This window comes from Nothoprocta perdicaria, unplaced genomic scaffold (genome assembly GCF_003342845.1).
Source record: "Nothoprocta perdicaria isolate Ctin4 unplaced genomic scaffold, notPer1 scaffold_536, whole genome shotgun sequence".
NCBI classification, from domain to species: Eukaryota; Metazoa; Chordata; class Aves; order Tinamiformes; family Tinamidae; genus Nothoprocta; species Nothoprocta perdicaria.
This window is the reverse complement of record NW_020455795.1, coordinates 48,722-63,056: the sequence shown is the minus strand read 5'-3', so window position 1 is coordinate 63,056 and position 14,335 is coordinate 48,722. Positions and strand designations below refer to the sequence as shown.

At 62.3% G+C, this 14,335-nt stretch overlaps 3 protein-coding genes and 3 non-coding genes across 6 annotated transcripts in view; 4 read left to right on the top strand and 2 right to left on the bottom strand.

Moving 5' to 3' along the window:
- The window catches only part of TRIM41 (tripartite motif containing 41), a 9,030-nt gene extending 6,081 nt beyond the window's left edge, over positions 1–2,949 (bottom strand). The window contains exons 1-2 of the mRNA XM_026048349.1: positions 2,179–2,949; positions 696–791 (exon numbers count right to left, since the gene is read on the bottom strand). Of these exons, the coding sequence (XP_025904134.1) occupies positions 696–791; positions 2,179–2,949 (867 nt within the window). The remainder of the gene's footprint in view (positions 1–695; positions 792–2,178) is intronic.
- A 1,713-nt stretch (positions 2,950–4,662) lies between these two features.
- Positions 4,663–4,735, top strand: TRNAK-CUU. Its single transcript has one exon. It is a non-coding gene; the product is annotated as a tRNA-Lys (tRNA).
- A 164-nt stretch (positions 4,736–4,899) lies between these two features.
- On the top strand, positions 4,900–4,972 carry TRNAV-CAC. Its single transcript has one exon. It is a non-coding gene; the product is annotated as a tRNA-Val (tRNA).
- A 165-nt stretch (positions 4,973–5,137) lies between these two features.
- TRNAK-CUU lies at positions 5,138–5,210 on the top strand. Its single transcript has one exon. It is a non-coding gene; the product is annotated as a tRNA-Lys (tRNA).
- A 1,918-nt stretch (positions 5,211–7,128) lies between these two features.
- On the bottom strand, positions 7,129–11,437 carry LOC112955068 (zinc finger protein RFP-like). Its single transcript, XM_026048355.1, has 7 exons — positions 11,033–11,437; positions 9,678–9,773; positions 9,235–9,465; positions 8,668–8,690; positions 8,146–8,261; positions 8,023–8,052; positions 7,129–7,631 (listed from the first exon to the last, which is right to left on the bottom strand). The coding sequence occupies exons 1-7, from the start codon at positions 11,435–11,437 to the stop codon at positions 7,129–7,131; spliced, it is 1,404 nt and encodes a 467-aa protein (XP_025904140.1).
- Positions 11,438–14,201: 2,764 nt separating this feature from the next.
- The window catches only part of LOC112955059 (E3 ubiquitin-protein ligase TRIM41-like), a 7,340-nt gene continuing 7,206 nt past the window's right edge, over positions 14,202–14,335 (top strand). Inside the window, exon 1 of the mRNA XM_026048348.1 lies at positions 14,202–14,318. Within this exon, the coding sequence (XP_025904133.1) occupies positions 14,202–14,318 (117 nt within the window). The remainder of the gene's footprint in view (positions 14,319–14,335) is intronic.

Genomic DNA, 14,335 nt, shown 5'->3' with positions numbered 1-14,335 from the left:
TCGGTGCCACAGAACACTCTGGTTTCAGGAGTCAAACGCTCCGGATTTGGGAGCTGCAGCGCCATCGAGAGCCCTGGTTTCAGGAGCCGAATGCTCCGGTTTCGGGAGCATCAGTGCTGCCAAGCACCCCGGTTTCAGGAGCCAAACGCTCCGGATTAGGGAGCTGAGCCCTCCGGTTTCGGGAGCCAAATGCTCCGGTTTCGGGAGCTGCGGCGCTGCTGAGCACCCTGGTTTCGGGAGCTAAATGCTCCGGATTCAGGAGCCAAATGCTCTAGATTCCAGAGCTGCAGCAGCTGCAGTGCCAAATGTTCTGGATTCGGGAGCCAAATGCTCCAGTTTTGGGAGCTGCAGCGCCGTCAGGCACCCCAGTTTTGGGAGTCAATCGCTCCGCTGAGCACCCCAGTTTTGGGAGACAAATGCTCCGGATTCGGGAGCCAAATGCTCCGGTTTTGGGAGCTGCAGTGCCGCCAAGCACCCTGGTTTCAGGAGCCAAATGCTCTGGATTCGGGAGCCAAATGCTCCGGATTCAGGAGCTGCAGCAGCGCCGAACGCTCCGGATTCGGGAGCCAAACGCTCCGGATTTGGGAGCTGCAGCAGCGCCGAATGCTCCAGTTTCGGAAGCCGAACACTCTAGTTTCAGGAGCCAAACGCTCCGGATTTGGGAGCTGCGGCGCCGCCGAGCGCTCCGGTTTTACCTTCAGCTCCGTGATTCTCTCCTCCTCGCGGCTCTTCTGCTGCAGCACCGCGTCCAGCTTCTGCCGCAGCGGATCCAGCTGCTCCTGCAGCTTGTTCTGGGGGGAAAAAGGGGAAAACATTGCCAAAAACCAGCCCCGGGATGGCTAAATGCTTCCCGCTTTGGTCATCGGGCTGAAAAGGGAGGTTTTCCGAAAAACAGCCCGGGAATTGTGGGGAAATCCTGCCCATTTTGTCACCGAGCTGAAAATTCCAGCTGGGAACACCGGCTTTCCGGCAGCCCGACATCCAAATCCCAAGGTAAATCCCTGCGGAAAGCTCTGCTGCCTGCGGGTTGGGATCAGCCTTTGGAGACACCTGGGAAGCGCCTTCGGAAGCGCTTGCAAGGCGCAAAAAAATGGGGGAAAAAACGGGAATTGGGGTGATTTCAACGTGGGACGAATGCCTCTGGGAATGGCGATTCCTGCCGGATGAGCCTCCCGCATTCCGAAACCTGGAGCTCATCCCACCCCACGAGCGGCTCCTGGTGTCCCCAGGACATCCTGGGGGCTCCTGGGACACCCCGGGAGCGGTTCCTGGTCCCTTGGGACACCCCGGGAGCAGCTCCCGGTCCCCATGGCCACCCCAGGGGCGGCTCCTGGTGCCCCCAGGACAACCCAGGAGCTCCTGGGATATCCCGGGAGCAGCTCCCATTCCCTTGGGACACCCCGGGAGCAGCTCCCAGTGTCCCCAGGGACATCCCAGGAGCAGCTCCTCATCCCCCCAGGACACCCCAGGAATTCCTGGGATACCCCAGGAGCAGCTCTCGGTCCCTTGGGACACCCTAGAAGCGGCTCCCGGTGCCCCCAGGTGCCTCCTGATCCCCTGGGACACCCCATGAGCAGCTTCCCATGTCCCCAGGACACCCCGGGAGCGGCTCCCGGTCCCTCGGGACATCCCGGGAGCAGCTCCTGGTCCCCCCAGGACACCCCAGGAGCGGCTCCCGGTGCCCCCAGGACACCCCAGGAGCAGCTCCCGGTCCCTTGGGACATCCCGGGAGCAGCTCCTGGTGCCCCCAGGACACCCCGGGAGCTCCTGGGACACCCCAGAAGCGGCTCCCGGTGCCCCCAGGCGCCTCCTGGTCCCCCTAGGAGCGGTTCCCAGTTCCTTGGGACACCCCAGGAGCTGCTCCCAGTGTCCCCAGGTGCCTCCTGGTCCCCTGGGACACCCCATGAGCAGCTCCCGGTGCCCCCAGGACACCCTGGGAGCTCCTGGGACACCCCAAAAGTGGGTCTCGGTCCCTTGGGACACCCCAGGAGCAGCTCCTGGTGCCCCCAGGTGCCTCCTGGTCCCTCCAGGAGTGGTTCCCGGTCCCTTGGGACACCCCAGGAGCAGCTCCCGGCCCCACCCAGGTGCCTCCTGGTCCCCCAGGACACCCCGGGAGCAGCTCCCGGTCCCTGGGGCCACCCTGGGAGCCCCTCCCGGTGCCCCCCGCACCCCCGGTACCTGCAGGTCCTGCAGCACCTCGTCGAGGGGCACAACGCTGTGGTGCTTGTGGCCGCGCGCCTCGCGGCACACCACGCAGATGGCCTCCTCGTCCACCTCGCAGAAGAGCTTGAGGGGCTCCTGGTGCTTGGCGCAGAGCTCGGCGCCGCCGCGCGCCGCGCCGGCTGCGGATTCGGCGCCGGGAGGGCGCGGGTGCAGCTGCCGGATGATCTGCACCATGTTGGCCAGCTGCAGGTTGGGGCGGAAATCCCGCCGGCAGAAGCTCTGGCGGCACTGGGGGCAGGTGAAGGGCTGCCCGCCGGCGGCCTCCTCTTCCTCCTCCTCCTCCTCCTCCTCCTCGTCGTCCTCCACCTCCTCCACGTCCTCCTCCATGGCGTCCTCGGTGTCCTCGTCCTCGTCGGCGAAATAGAGCGGGCGGGCGGCGGCGCCGGCCCACGCGGCGCCTTCCACGGGCACCTCCCACAGCTCCGAGTCCTCCTCTTCCTCCTCCTCCTCCTCGCTCCACATCTCCTCCTCCTCCTCCTCGGGGGCTCCTTCCTCCTCCTCCTCGTCGTCGTCGTCGTCCTCGCGGCCCCGGGGCTCGGCGGGGAGGGGGTCGCGGGGGCCGGGCCCCCCCGGGGCGCCCCACAGGCGGGCGATGCAGCCGCGGCAGAAGTTGTGGCCGCAGCCGATGGACACGGGCTCCACGAAGTAGTCGAGGCAGATGGCGCACACGGCCTCCTCCTGCAGCGTCTCCACGGGGTCGAGGCCGAAGGCCGCCGGCGCCGCCATGCTCGGCACCCCCCCCCCCCCCCGGGGGAGCCCCCCCAAAGGGCTGCGGGAGCGCCCCGAGCGGCCGCGGCGCCCCCCAAAGCGGCGCCCTGGGGGATTAAAAGGGGCTGCTGGGGCCAAAAGTGGCCTCGGGAGAGCCCAAAGCGGCTCCGAGTGACCCCAAAGGGGCTCTAGGGGACCCCAAAAGCAGCTTCTCGGCCCCAAAATGGCCTCGGGAGACCCCAAAGTGGCTCCTAGAGCCCTGAAAGCGGCTCCGGGGACCCCAAAAGGGCCTTGGGAGACCCCAAAGTGGCTCCTAGAGCCCACAAAGTGGCTCCAAGGGACCCCAAAAGCGGCTTGTGGACCCCAAAAGGGCCTTGAGAGACCCCAAAGTGGCTCCTAGAGCCCTGAAAGCGGCTCCGGGGACCCCAAAGGGGCCTTGGGAGACCCCAAAGTGGCTCCGAATGCCCCCAAAGTGGCTCTAGGGGACCCCAAAAGGGCCTTGGGAGACCCCAAAGTGACTCCTACAGCCCACAAAGTGGCTCCAAGGGACCCCAAAAGCAGCTTTTAGGACCAAAAGTGGCCTTGGGAGACCCCAAAGTGACTCCCAGAACCCCCAAAGTGGCTCCAGGGGACCCTAAAAGCAGCTTCTTGGCCCCAAAACGGCCTCAGGAGACCCCAAAGTGACTCCTAGAGCCCCCAAAGTGGCTCCAGGGGACCCCAAAAGCAGTTTCTGGGATGAAAAGTGGCCTCAGGAGTCCCCAAAGTGACTCCCAGAGCCCCCAAAGCGGCTCCTAGAGCCCCAAGCGGCTCCCGGGGTCACCAAAAGTGGCTCCTGGGCCCCAAAAATGGCTTCAGGAGACCCCGAAGTGGCTCCAGGGGACCCTAAAAGCAGCTTCTGGGACCAAAAGAGGTCTTGGGAGCCCCCAAAGCGGCTCCCCGAGCCCCTAAAGTGGGCTTGTGGGCCCCAAAACGGCTTCGGGAGACCCCAAAAGGGCTCCTAGACACCCCAAAGGGGCTCCAGGGGCCCCCAAAAAGCAGTTTTCCCGCCCCAAAACGGCTTCGTGAGCCCCCAAAACGGCTCCTCGAGCCCTAAGCGGCTCCCGGGGTCCCCAAACCGCCCCCAGGGCCCCAAAGCGGCGCCGGGGGGCCCCGAAAGCCGCTCCCGGGGCTCCAGAAACGGCTCCGGGACCCCAAAAACGCCGCCGGGACCCCCCCCCCCCCCGCCCTCGGTGCGGCCGGAAGCGGAGCAGGCCGCGCCGGCGGCACCCGGAAGTGGAGCAGGCCGCGCCGCCCACGGCCCCGTCGGCCCCGACCGGAGGCCGCGGAGGAGCCGCCACCGGCCCCGGTCCCGGCCCCCTCCTGCCGCCGCTCTGCCCACCCGCGCCGCTCTCTATGGTACGCGGCTCCGCCAACGGCCACTTCCGCTTTCCGCCTCCGCCGCCCCGCCTCCGCAGCGTCACCTGACCGGAAGGAGCCGGCCGGCCGCGGGTTGCTGGGCAACGCGGCGGCACAGGAAGCGGGAGGGAGGCGCTCTAGCCCCCACCCCCGCCATGGCGCGCGTTGCCGGGGCAACCGCGACGCCATCGTGCTGCTGCGCCCCCCTCCCCAGTGCTCTGGTAGGGGCGGGGCCGAGCGTTGCGCGGCCAATCGGAGCGCGGCCTGAGGCGGTGGGCGGGGCGAGGGGCGGGGCCGACGCGCCCTGAGCGCCGCGCGGCAGCGCCCCCTGCAGCAGCCCGGCTAGCTCAGTCGGTAGAGCATGAGACTCTTAATCTCAGGGTCGTGGGTTCGAGCCCCACGTTGGGCGCTTCGCTCTTTTATTTAACCCCATCCCTTTATTTTCTTTTTCCGCCCCAAATAGACCCCTCCACCCGCCCCTGCAGGGGGAGAAGCCCCCGGGGTGTCCCCAGCGCCGGGGTGGCCCCTCCAACCCGCGGCCGTAGGCCCGAGGGGCGGCTGCTTTCCCAACGCGTTTCTGTAGTGTAGTGGTTATCACGTTCGCCTCACACGCGAAAGGTCCCCGGTTCGAAACCGGGCAGAAACACTGACTTTTTTTTCCCCCCCCACCGCCCTTTTCCTTTATTTTTGTTTTTTTTCGCCCCGTTTCGGGGCTCTGCGCCCTCTCCCTGCCGCCTAATTACGTAGCTGATTACCGCTAATTAGCCCCGCGCGGTGACGGGAGCCGCTGGGTAGGGCTCTACTAGCAGCAGCCCGGCTAGCTCAGTCGGTAGAGCATGAGACTCTTAATCTCAGGGTCGTGGGTTCGAGCCCCACGTTGGGCGGGGGAGTTATTTTGCGCCTCCCCCCAAAAATAGCGATAAACCCCAAAACCAGCCGGATTTCCCCCGAAAACAACCCTATTCCCCCTAAAACAACCCCGTTCCCCCATAAAACCCTTATAAGCTCTACATAACACCAAGGACTCCCTAAAATGCACAGAACGAGTCCCAAAGACCTGAGCGCCTTGGGGGGCGTCCCGGGTCTTTGTCCCCTTCTCCATGGTAGTTTGGAGACCAAAATGGGGGGGGGTTGTTTCCTTCCTAACGCCTCCTCCTCCTCCTCCTCCTCCTTCCTTTTCCCCTCCTTTTCCTCCTCCTCCTTTCCCTCTTCCTCTTTTTCCTCCTCCTCCTCCTTTTCTTCCTTCTCCTCCTTTTCCTCCTCCTTCTTTTCCTCCTTTTCTTCTTTCTTTTCCCTCTCCTCCTTTTCAACCTCCTCCTCTTCCTCCTCCTTTTCTTACTTCTTTTCCTCCTCCTCCTTTTCCTCCTCCTCCTCCTTTTCTTCCTCCTCCTTTTCCTCCTCCTCCTTTCATTCCTCCTTCTCCTTTTACTCATTTTACATAGTAGAAACCAGCCATCGGGCCCACCAAACTCCCCCAAAAGCAGCTTTTCCACCCCATTACACCTCTCCTTTCCTCCAAAATCCCATTTTCCCCCATGGACTGTCCAGAACTGGGTGAACTCTGCGGTCACGAAGGGCGGATTCCTTGAAAAACGGCGTTTTCTTCTGAGAAAGCCCCAAAGAGGAAGCGCCGCCGCCGAAATGAGTCAGCGGTGTTAATTATAGCACCAAAAAGGGGAACGAAGAAAGAAAACAAGAGGAAATGGGGCAGAAAAGCAAAATTCACCCCATGACCAAACCCCATCCTCATGTCCCCACCAAAAGCACGAGAGGATCCATCCCTCTTACGACTCCTGGGAAATAAGAGCGGAAAAGGACAAAAAAATCCCTATTTTTTTCCCACAAATACTTTGGGATTCTTCCCGTGCTTTCCATCTCCACCCCGCTTTGATTCCCTCTTCCGTGGTGTCTCCAATGGAGACGTCTCCCTCCCCAGGCTCTTTTCCATCACCGTCGAGGAGAAGCAGACGCGGGTCGGCTTCAGTTGGTCCTATGAGGATACCCTTTCCCGTTGATTCCCATGCAAAGCCTCAAAACATCAGAAAACACGACAAAATAAATCACTTTCGGTCTCTCTTTGCCCCAAAACGTTTCATTTTGAGCCCAAAAAGGTAATTGAAGGTCTACAGGAAGGTTGGCATGAGACTAAGCTCATGGTTGGTGCTCGCTGAGCCTTCGTTTTTGGGAGGTGAAGAGGAGTCTTTCTGCTCCAAGCCCAGCACCTTGGATGCTCCTCCTGGTGCTTTTCCCCTTGCCACCATCCCAGCTCCAACAGCGGGATCTCCATCCAGCCAAGAGCTTCTGCCCCGCTCCCCGCGGCCAACGGGACCTTGGGCCCAGCTCGCCTTGACCTTGTCACCAACGTCCTCGAGATGCCGGGAGCCTCATCCCCCTCTACATCACATCACCCTCTCCCCCTACATCACATTGGAGGGGACAATGCTCTTCCCACCACCCCATGAACCATGAACCACCCCATGGACATGGAGAGGTCCACGACGCTCTTGCGTCTTTGCTGACCACGGAATAAGCAGACAGGGAAGACCATGGAAGGCCATGGAAATCTTTATAACCCATTGAAGCCCAAGGTCTTCAATGATCGGCGCAAGACGCCCTTGCACCCAACGGGTCTCCATTGGGCACCCATGGATGTCCCCAGAATGGGCGACTACAGACCCATGGAGACGCTTCACCCTATGGAATAACAGGACGGGAGGAGAGGCCGAGCGGGAATCCGGTCCTTGGGGAAGTGCTGGGGACAAAGGTGACATCTGTTTGGTGGGAAAAAGGATCTTCTGCCCCTCAGGGGCACAACGTTATCTGGGAGCCCTCGCCCCACACCAGGAACCAGGGGTGGACGCTCTCCCCGTGGAAAGAGGCGGCCGGGAAAGCGAAGATGAGGGACCTCGTGTGGGCGTCGAAGAAGGCCACCCGGCCCTGCTCGTAGTCCAGGGAGACCCGGACGCGCCGAGGGACGCGCTCGCGGGAGAGCGCCGTGCGCTCCAGGGACGTGAGCGCCCAGAACTGGCCCTGGCAGAGCCCCATGGACCAGAGCTGGACGCCGGGGCTCCCGTCCCCGCTCGGCGCGGGCCCCGTGGCCACCCCCAGGGCCCAGGAGCCGTGGGGTGCCACCTCCACGTCCCAGCAGCGCCAGCCCGAGAGGATCCCGTCGCGGCCCAGCACGCAGGGATCGGGGTCCCCATCCCCATCCCCATCTCCATGGGCTTCTTCCCATCTCACGCTGCTCCCGTCGGCCGACACGGCGAGCTGCGGATGAGCCGTGCCGGGGTCCAGGCTCACCTTGGCTGCGTGGGAAGGATGGGTGAACGTTCCCCAATCCATGTCCCGGGTGAACATTCCCCCATCCGCGTCCCCAGGACCTCTCCTACGGCTCCATCCCATGGGATGATCCCACCAGCTCCATTCCCAACAACGGGCGGATGGGGAACACCCCAACATCAGAAGGACGTTGAGGTGCCAGGGTGGGAGGGAAAGGGGCAGGAGGGAAGAGCAAGCCCCATGGCAAGAGGAGGACACGCCAGCATCAAGCAGGAGAAAACGGGGAGATTCCTCTCTTTTTTGTTGTTTTCCCTACGGACCAAGACGCGTTTCCTTCCCAAAACGCACCAGCGTACGGGGGGACATCTAAGTCCTCCCCGCATTGGTTTCCCCTTCCCGCTCCAGAAGAGGACTTACTCTTTTCAGGCAGCTCGAACATCAGGATGTCTTTGAAAAAAAAAGGGGGAAAAGGGATATTGAGAAAGTCGAGGGCCTGGAGAGGCTCTATGTCGCTCCGGATCACGCCGCGCGTCAAGGTACCTTGGAAGCTCCTCAACGTCTCCTTCAGAGCAAGGGTCTTGTCCCTGAAGCGGCCGATCTTCTCCTCCAGCTCCGGAAGGGCCAACGGGGGCCGCTGGAAACTCCCCTCCTCACCCCTAGGGAAGAGGGGAGCAGAGAGGTGAGGGTCCATCTGCTCGGAGGGACCTCAAGGAGTCGCTCCCGCCGCTGCGTTGGGGCAGGGGCTTCAACCAGCGCGTCCAGGTGGGTGGAAATGGGTGGTTTGGGGCGTTGAAGACCAGCTTTGGCCACCCCTAGGCAGAAACGCTCTGGGTCTCCGGGTCTCCTTGCTCTAGGAAGCAAGGGTCTCCAGCAGAGCCGAGGAGGAAGGTTTCTCCTATGGGTGCTGAAGCTCCGGATAGGTTCTCCTTCATCGGCTGCGGTTCTGGGCGTTTGGGGCCCGCTTGGTAGATGTTCTCCTGGCTCAGGCGGCCCCCTCGAGCACAAGGTCCAAGTCCCCCCCCAAGCCCGCGGTGGTGGTGGGAAGCGATGGAAGCCTCGTACCTGCTCAAGGTGCCTCTGATGTCCTGCAAGGGGGAGAAGGAAGCTCCGTGAAGGGGGGATTTTGGTGGCAAACCACTTAGTCCAACCTCAAAACCGAGTCTAACATAGTCCAGCCCCAAAACTGAGTCCAATCTCAAAGCCAAGTCCAACTGAGTCCAACCCCAAAACCGAGTCCAACCGAGTCCAACCTCAAAACCGAGTCCAACTGAGTCCAACCCCAAAACCGAGTCCAATCCAGTCCAACCCCAAAGCCAAGTCCAACCTAGTCCAATCTAATCCAACCCCAAAACCGAGTCCAACTTATTCCAACCCCAAAATCTAGTCCAGCCTAGTCCAACCCCAAAGCCAAGTCCAACCTAGTCCTGCCCAGTCCAACCCCAAAACCGAGTCCAACCGAGTCCAACCCCAAAGCCAAGTCCAACCTAGTCCTGCCCAGTCCAACCCCAAAACCGAGTCCAACCGAGTCCAACCTCCAAAGCAGGAATGGAGTGGAGCACAACTTGGGTTTGAGGAGCAGCACCCAAGGCCAAATCCCAGCCCAGATTCCTCCACCCACGACCTCCTCACCTGCAGAAACTCTCTTGCTGGTTGCCGGCATTTCTCCTCCATCTCCTGGATCACGGTGTCCAGGCGCGAGATCTCCTCGGTGAGGCTGGTGACCTTCTCTTCATGCGTTTTCTCAATGTCTCTGTCGAGCCGTCCCAGCTGGGCCAGGAGACAACGCGCCTGCTCCTCCAGGAAGAGCCGCAGCTGCTCGAATTCCGACAGGATTTGATGCCGCTCGGCTTCGGTCTTCTCCTAGGAGCAGGTGAAGGGAAGAGGGTGAGGAAGGAGCAACCAAACCCCTGGCTAGACTCCAGGCTCTGCCTTCCTGGTGCCATCCAACAAAAGAAAATCACAGTTTTGGGCTTGGCGCCTCCAAAGGGTCCCGGTTGTGGCCCAGGAACCCGTGTGGCGTCTCACGCTGAGGTGACACCCCGTTCCCACATCCCGTCCTCCGCGGCGCCTACCAGATATTCCCAGTTCCTCCCCATTTCAGCCTCTCGCAGGGCCAGCAGTTGGTCCCGTTCTTCCTTCAGGGCCTGCACGCGGGCCTGGACGTGTCCCTGCGGGAAGGGAGAGGTCCCCGTGGCCGTCGGAGCAGGGCACCAAGCGGCTTCCTGGAGCCAGGGAACGTCTGCAGATGGTGCCAGCGGGGAGGAGGACCTCGCTGCTTCATCTGCACGGCATCTTTGGGATGGACGTTGGGCACCAAAACAGCGGGAATCCCAAGGCACCCCCTGCTCCGGTGCTTCCCAAGGGACAACTGGGTGTTGGGGACAAGGAGCCGGACCGGGGCGGAGGTTCCCGGGAGCGGGAATTGCTCGGTAGGGATGGGACCTCCCCCGACGGGGACAGGGATGGGGCAGAGATTCCCGGGAATTGCGGGACGGGGACAGGACCTCCCCCAACGGGGACGGGGCGGAGATTCCCGGGAATGGGAACTGCAGGACGGGGACGGGACCTCCCCGAGGGGGACGGGATCGAGATTCCCGGGAATTGCGGGACGGGGACGGGACCTCCCCCGACGGGGACGGGGCGGAGATTCCCGGGAATTGCGGGACGGGGACGGGACCTCCCCGAGGGGGACGGGATGGAGATTCCCGGGAATTGCGTGGCGGGGAAGGGACCTCCCCGACAGGGACGGGACGGAGATTCCCGGGAATTGCGCGGCGGGGACGGGACCTCCCCGACAGGGACGCGGCGGAGATTCCCGGGAATTGCGCGGCGGGGACGGGACCTCCCCGACAGGGATGGGACGGAGATTCCCGGGAATTGCGCGGTCGGGACGGGACCTCCCCGACAGGGACGGGGCGGAGATTCCCGGGGGCGGGAACTGCAGGACGGGGACGGGACCTCCACGACAGGGACAGGACGGAGATTCCCGGGGGCGGGAATTGCGCGGTCGGGACGGGATCTCCCCCGACAGGGACGGGGCGGAGATTCCTGGGAGCGGGAATTGCGGGACGGGATCTCCCCCGACAGGGACGGGACGGAGATTCCCGGGAGCGGGAATTGCGCGGTCGGGACGGGACCTCCCCGACAGGGACAGGACGGAGATTCCCGGGAGCGGGAATTGCGCGGTCGGGACGGGACCTCCCCGACAGGGACGGGGACGGGGCGGAGATTCCCGGGAACTGCGCGGCGGGGACGGGACCTCCCCGACAGGGACGGGACGGAGATTCCCGGGAACTGCGCGGCGGGGACGGGATCTCCCCCGACAGGGACGGGACGGAGATTCCCGGGAATTGCGCAGCCAGGACGGGACCCCCCGAAGGTGAGGAGGCCCCCGGGGGGGGGGGGGCGCGGGGCCGCCCCCCCGTACCTTGTACTCCTCGGCGGCCTCGCGCACGGGCAGCACGGCGTGCGCGCGGTGCGCCCGCGACTCGCGGCACACGGCGCACAGCAGCGCCGCGTCCTCCCGGCAGAACGCCCGCAGCGGCTCCCGGTGCCTCGGGCAGCCGCCCGGAGCCTCGGCCTCCGCGCGGGCGGCCTCCGCGCTCAGCCTCTTGGCCGCCTCCAGCACGCGCCGCAGCTGCCGGTTGGGCCGGAGGCTGCGCTCCGGCGCGGCGCGGCGGCACCGCGGGCACGCGAAGCCGCCCGGGGCCCATTCCCAGCAGCGGGAGATGCAGCCGCGGCAGAAGCTGTGGCCGCAAGGGATGGAGACGGGGTCTTGGAAGAGCTCGCGGCAGATGGGGCAGGAGGCCCCGGAGCGCAGCGCGGCCGCCATGGGGGCCCCGGCGCCGCTTTCGCTTTCCGCCCCGCGCGGAGGCAGGAAAAGGCGCTTCCGTCCTCCCGCGCCCAACGCTCCGCACGGGCAGAGCCCTCCAAGAAGCGCCTGGAGGTCCCAAACCCGCCCGGAACGTCCCCTTGTTCCAGCAGGAAAGGGGTGTCCTTATTCCGGCACCCAGCGTTCAACAAGGATAGGGATCAGGGGCAAGTTGGGCTTGGGAGCCAAGACTTGGAGGAGAAGACACGGACACAAAGAGAATCCCAGAACATCCCCTTATTCCAACAGGAAAGGGGTGTCCTTATTCCGGCACCCAGCATTCAACAAGGGAAGAGACCAAGGGGCAAGTTGGGTTTGAGAACCAAGACCTGGAGGAGAAGACATGGACATGAAGGGAATCCAAATTCGCCCCAGAACATCCCCTTATTCCAGCAGGAAAGGGGTGTCCTTATTCCGGCACCCANCTGGAGGAGAAGACATGGACATGAAGGGAATCCAAATTCGCCCCAGAACATCCCCTTATTCCAGCAGGAAAGGGGTGTCCTTATTCCGGCACCCACCACTCAACAAGGACAGAGACCAGGAGGCAAGTTGGGTTTGGGAGCCAAGACCTGGAGGAGAAGACATGGATATTCCAGCAGGAAAGTCCTGCACCCAGCGCTCAACAAGGGAAGAGACCAAGGGGCAAGTTGGGTTTAGGAGCCAAGACCTGGAGGAGAAGACACAGACACGAAGGGGAATCCATGCAAGAAGAGCGGAAGAGGGAGGTTGAATGGAAGCTCCAGGAGGGAACCAGCTAATGCAAGGAACGGGGCACCCGGTTCTTGCTTTTCTTGCAGAAAATCGAGGTGCTTTTGCGCCTGGCGCACCCAAAACGCAGCCGCCAGCTCCCCCTTAAGACCAGCCTTGCAGCGGCCCGTGTTGTTTATGCCCAGATTAAAGGCGAATCATAGAATGCTTAAGGTTGGAAGGGACCTCTGGTTGCTCCATGTCCACGTATGTTCCTTTGGAGCGTCCTGGTTGCTCCATGTCCACGTATGTTCCTTTGGAGCATCCTGGTTGCTCCATGTCCACGTATCTTCCTTTGGAGCATCCCGGTTGCTCCATGTCCAGGGATCTCCCTTTGGAGCGTCCTGGTTGCTCCATGTCCAGGGATGTCCCTTTGGAGTGTCCTGGTTGTTCCATGTCCTGGAATGTCCCTTTGGAGCATCCCGGTTGCTCCGTGCACCTTTCCCAGCTCGTTCCTTGCTCCAGCTGCTCTTCCAGCTGCGTCCTTGCACGCCGGGCTCTGGACACCGGAAAACATCTGGACTAGATGGTCTCTAGAGGTCCCTTCCAGCCTCCACCATTCCTTGGTTCCGTGAATTCCTTGCTTCCATGAATGCCTCACTTCCATGAATTCCTTGCTTCCATGAATTCCTCACTTCCATGTATTCCTTGGCTCCATGAATTCCTCGCTTCCGTGAATCCCTCGCTTCCATGGAAAGCAGCAGCGCCGCGAGGAGCTCGGGAGCGGACGCGGCGCCTTCCCGCCCCTCTTGCTCCCCATGCAAACCAGCGTCACGGGGCAGCGCTTGCCCATTAATCCCTTTATTTTTTTGCCCTCTCCGCTCTTGCAACAGGGATGGGTGAATGAAGGCATTTTGGGGGGAAAAATAGGGAAAAGCCATGTTTTGCGTCCCGTTTTCCCATCCATAGGGAGCCCGTGGGGGAGTTTGGAAGATGAACGAGGTCCCAGCGGGTGCAAATGCAATAAAAAAGCCGCGTTTCGCTCAAAAACGAGAAGCGAAAGCGGCGATGGAGGTATTTATAGGCGGCGCGGAAGCCGGCGGTTGCAGCAGCCCGGATGCGCGGCGGGGCAGCCGGCGCTAATTGCAGCCGGGCCCTGCTTAATTGCAATTAATTGTTCGGAGATCGGGCGCCAGGGCGAAGAGAGGGAGCTCGTGGGGCCGATGTGCCGGGGGAGAGGGTAAGGGGGAAGGGGTAAATTGGGGTTGAGCGGGGGTAATTTGGGGTTGAGTTAAGGGGTAATTTGGGGTTGAGTGAAGGGGTAATTTGGGGTTGAACAAAGGGGAATTTTGGGGGTGGAGCAGAGGGTTAAATTGGGGTTGAGTTAAGGGGTAGTTTGGGGTTGAACAGAGGGGTAAATCGGGGTTGAGTGAAGGGGTAAATTGGGGGTTGAGTGAAGGGATAATTTGGGGTTGAATGGAGGGGTAAATTGGGGTTGGGTGAAGGGGTAACTTTGGGGTTGAGTGGGGGTAATTTGGGGTTGAGTCAAGGGATAATTTGGGGTTGAGTGGAGGGTAATTTGGGATTGAGTGGAGGGTAATTTGGGGTTGAGTGAAGGGGTAAATTGGTTTGAGCAGAGGGGTAAATTTGGGGTTGAATGAAGGGGGGGTAAATTTGGGGTTGAACGGAGGGGTAACTTTGGGGTTGAGTGGAGGGGTAACGGGTTGAGTGGGGGGTAATTTGGGGTTGAGCAGAGGGGTAAATTGAGGCTGAGTGAAGGGATAATTTGGGGTTGAGTTAAGGGATAATTTGGGGTTGAGTAGAGGGGTAAATTTGGGGTTGAACAGAGGGGTAAATTGAGGTTGAGTGAAGGGATAAATTGAGGTTGACTGAAGGGGTAAATTGGGGTTGAGTGGAGGGGTAACTGGGGTTGAGCGGGGGATAATTTGGAGTTGAGCAGAGGGGTAATTGGGGATTGAGTAGAGGGGTAACTTTGGGGTTGAGTGGAGGGGCAATTTGGGGTTGAGCTCCCGCCATGGCCGAGAGCTTCCGCGCCGAGGCCTCGTGCCCGCTGTGCCGGGGGCTCTTCCAGGACCCCGTGTCCGTGCCCTGCGGCCACAGCTTCTGCCGCGGCTGCATCGCGCGGCGCTGGGCCGGCCTCCGCGGCGG

Excerpts from the sequence above, each read along its gene's own strand:
- LOC112955068 (XM_026048355.1), bottom strand. The coding sequence starts at position 11,437 with ATGGCGGCCGCGCTGCGCTCCGGGGCCTCCTGCCCCATCTGCCGCGAG. Across the intron at positions 8,262-8,667 it reads ATCAGAGGCACCTTGAGCAG|GGGTGAGGAGGGGAGTTTCC; the intron begins GTACGAGGCTTC and ends CCTCTTCCCTAG. Across the intron at positions 8,053-8,145 it reads GACGTTGAGGAGCTTCCAAG|ACATCCTGATGTTCGAGCTG; the intron begins GTACCTTGACGC and ends TTTTTTTCAAAG.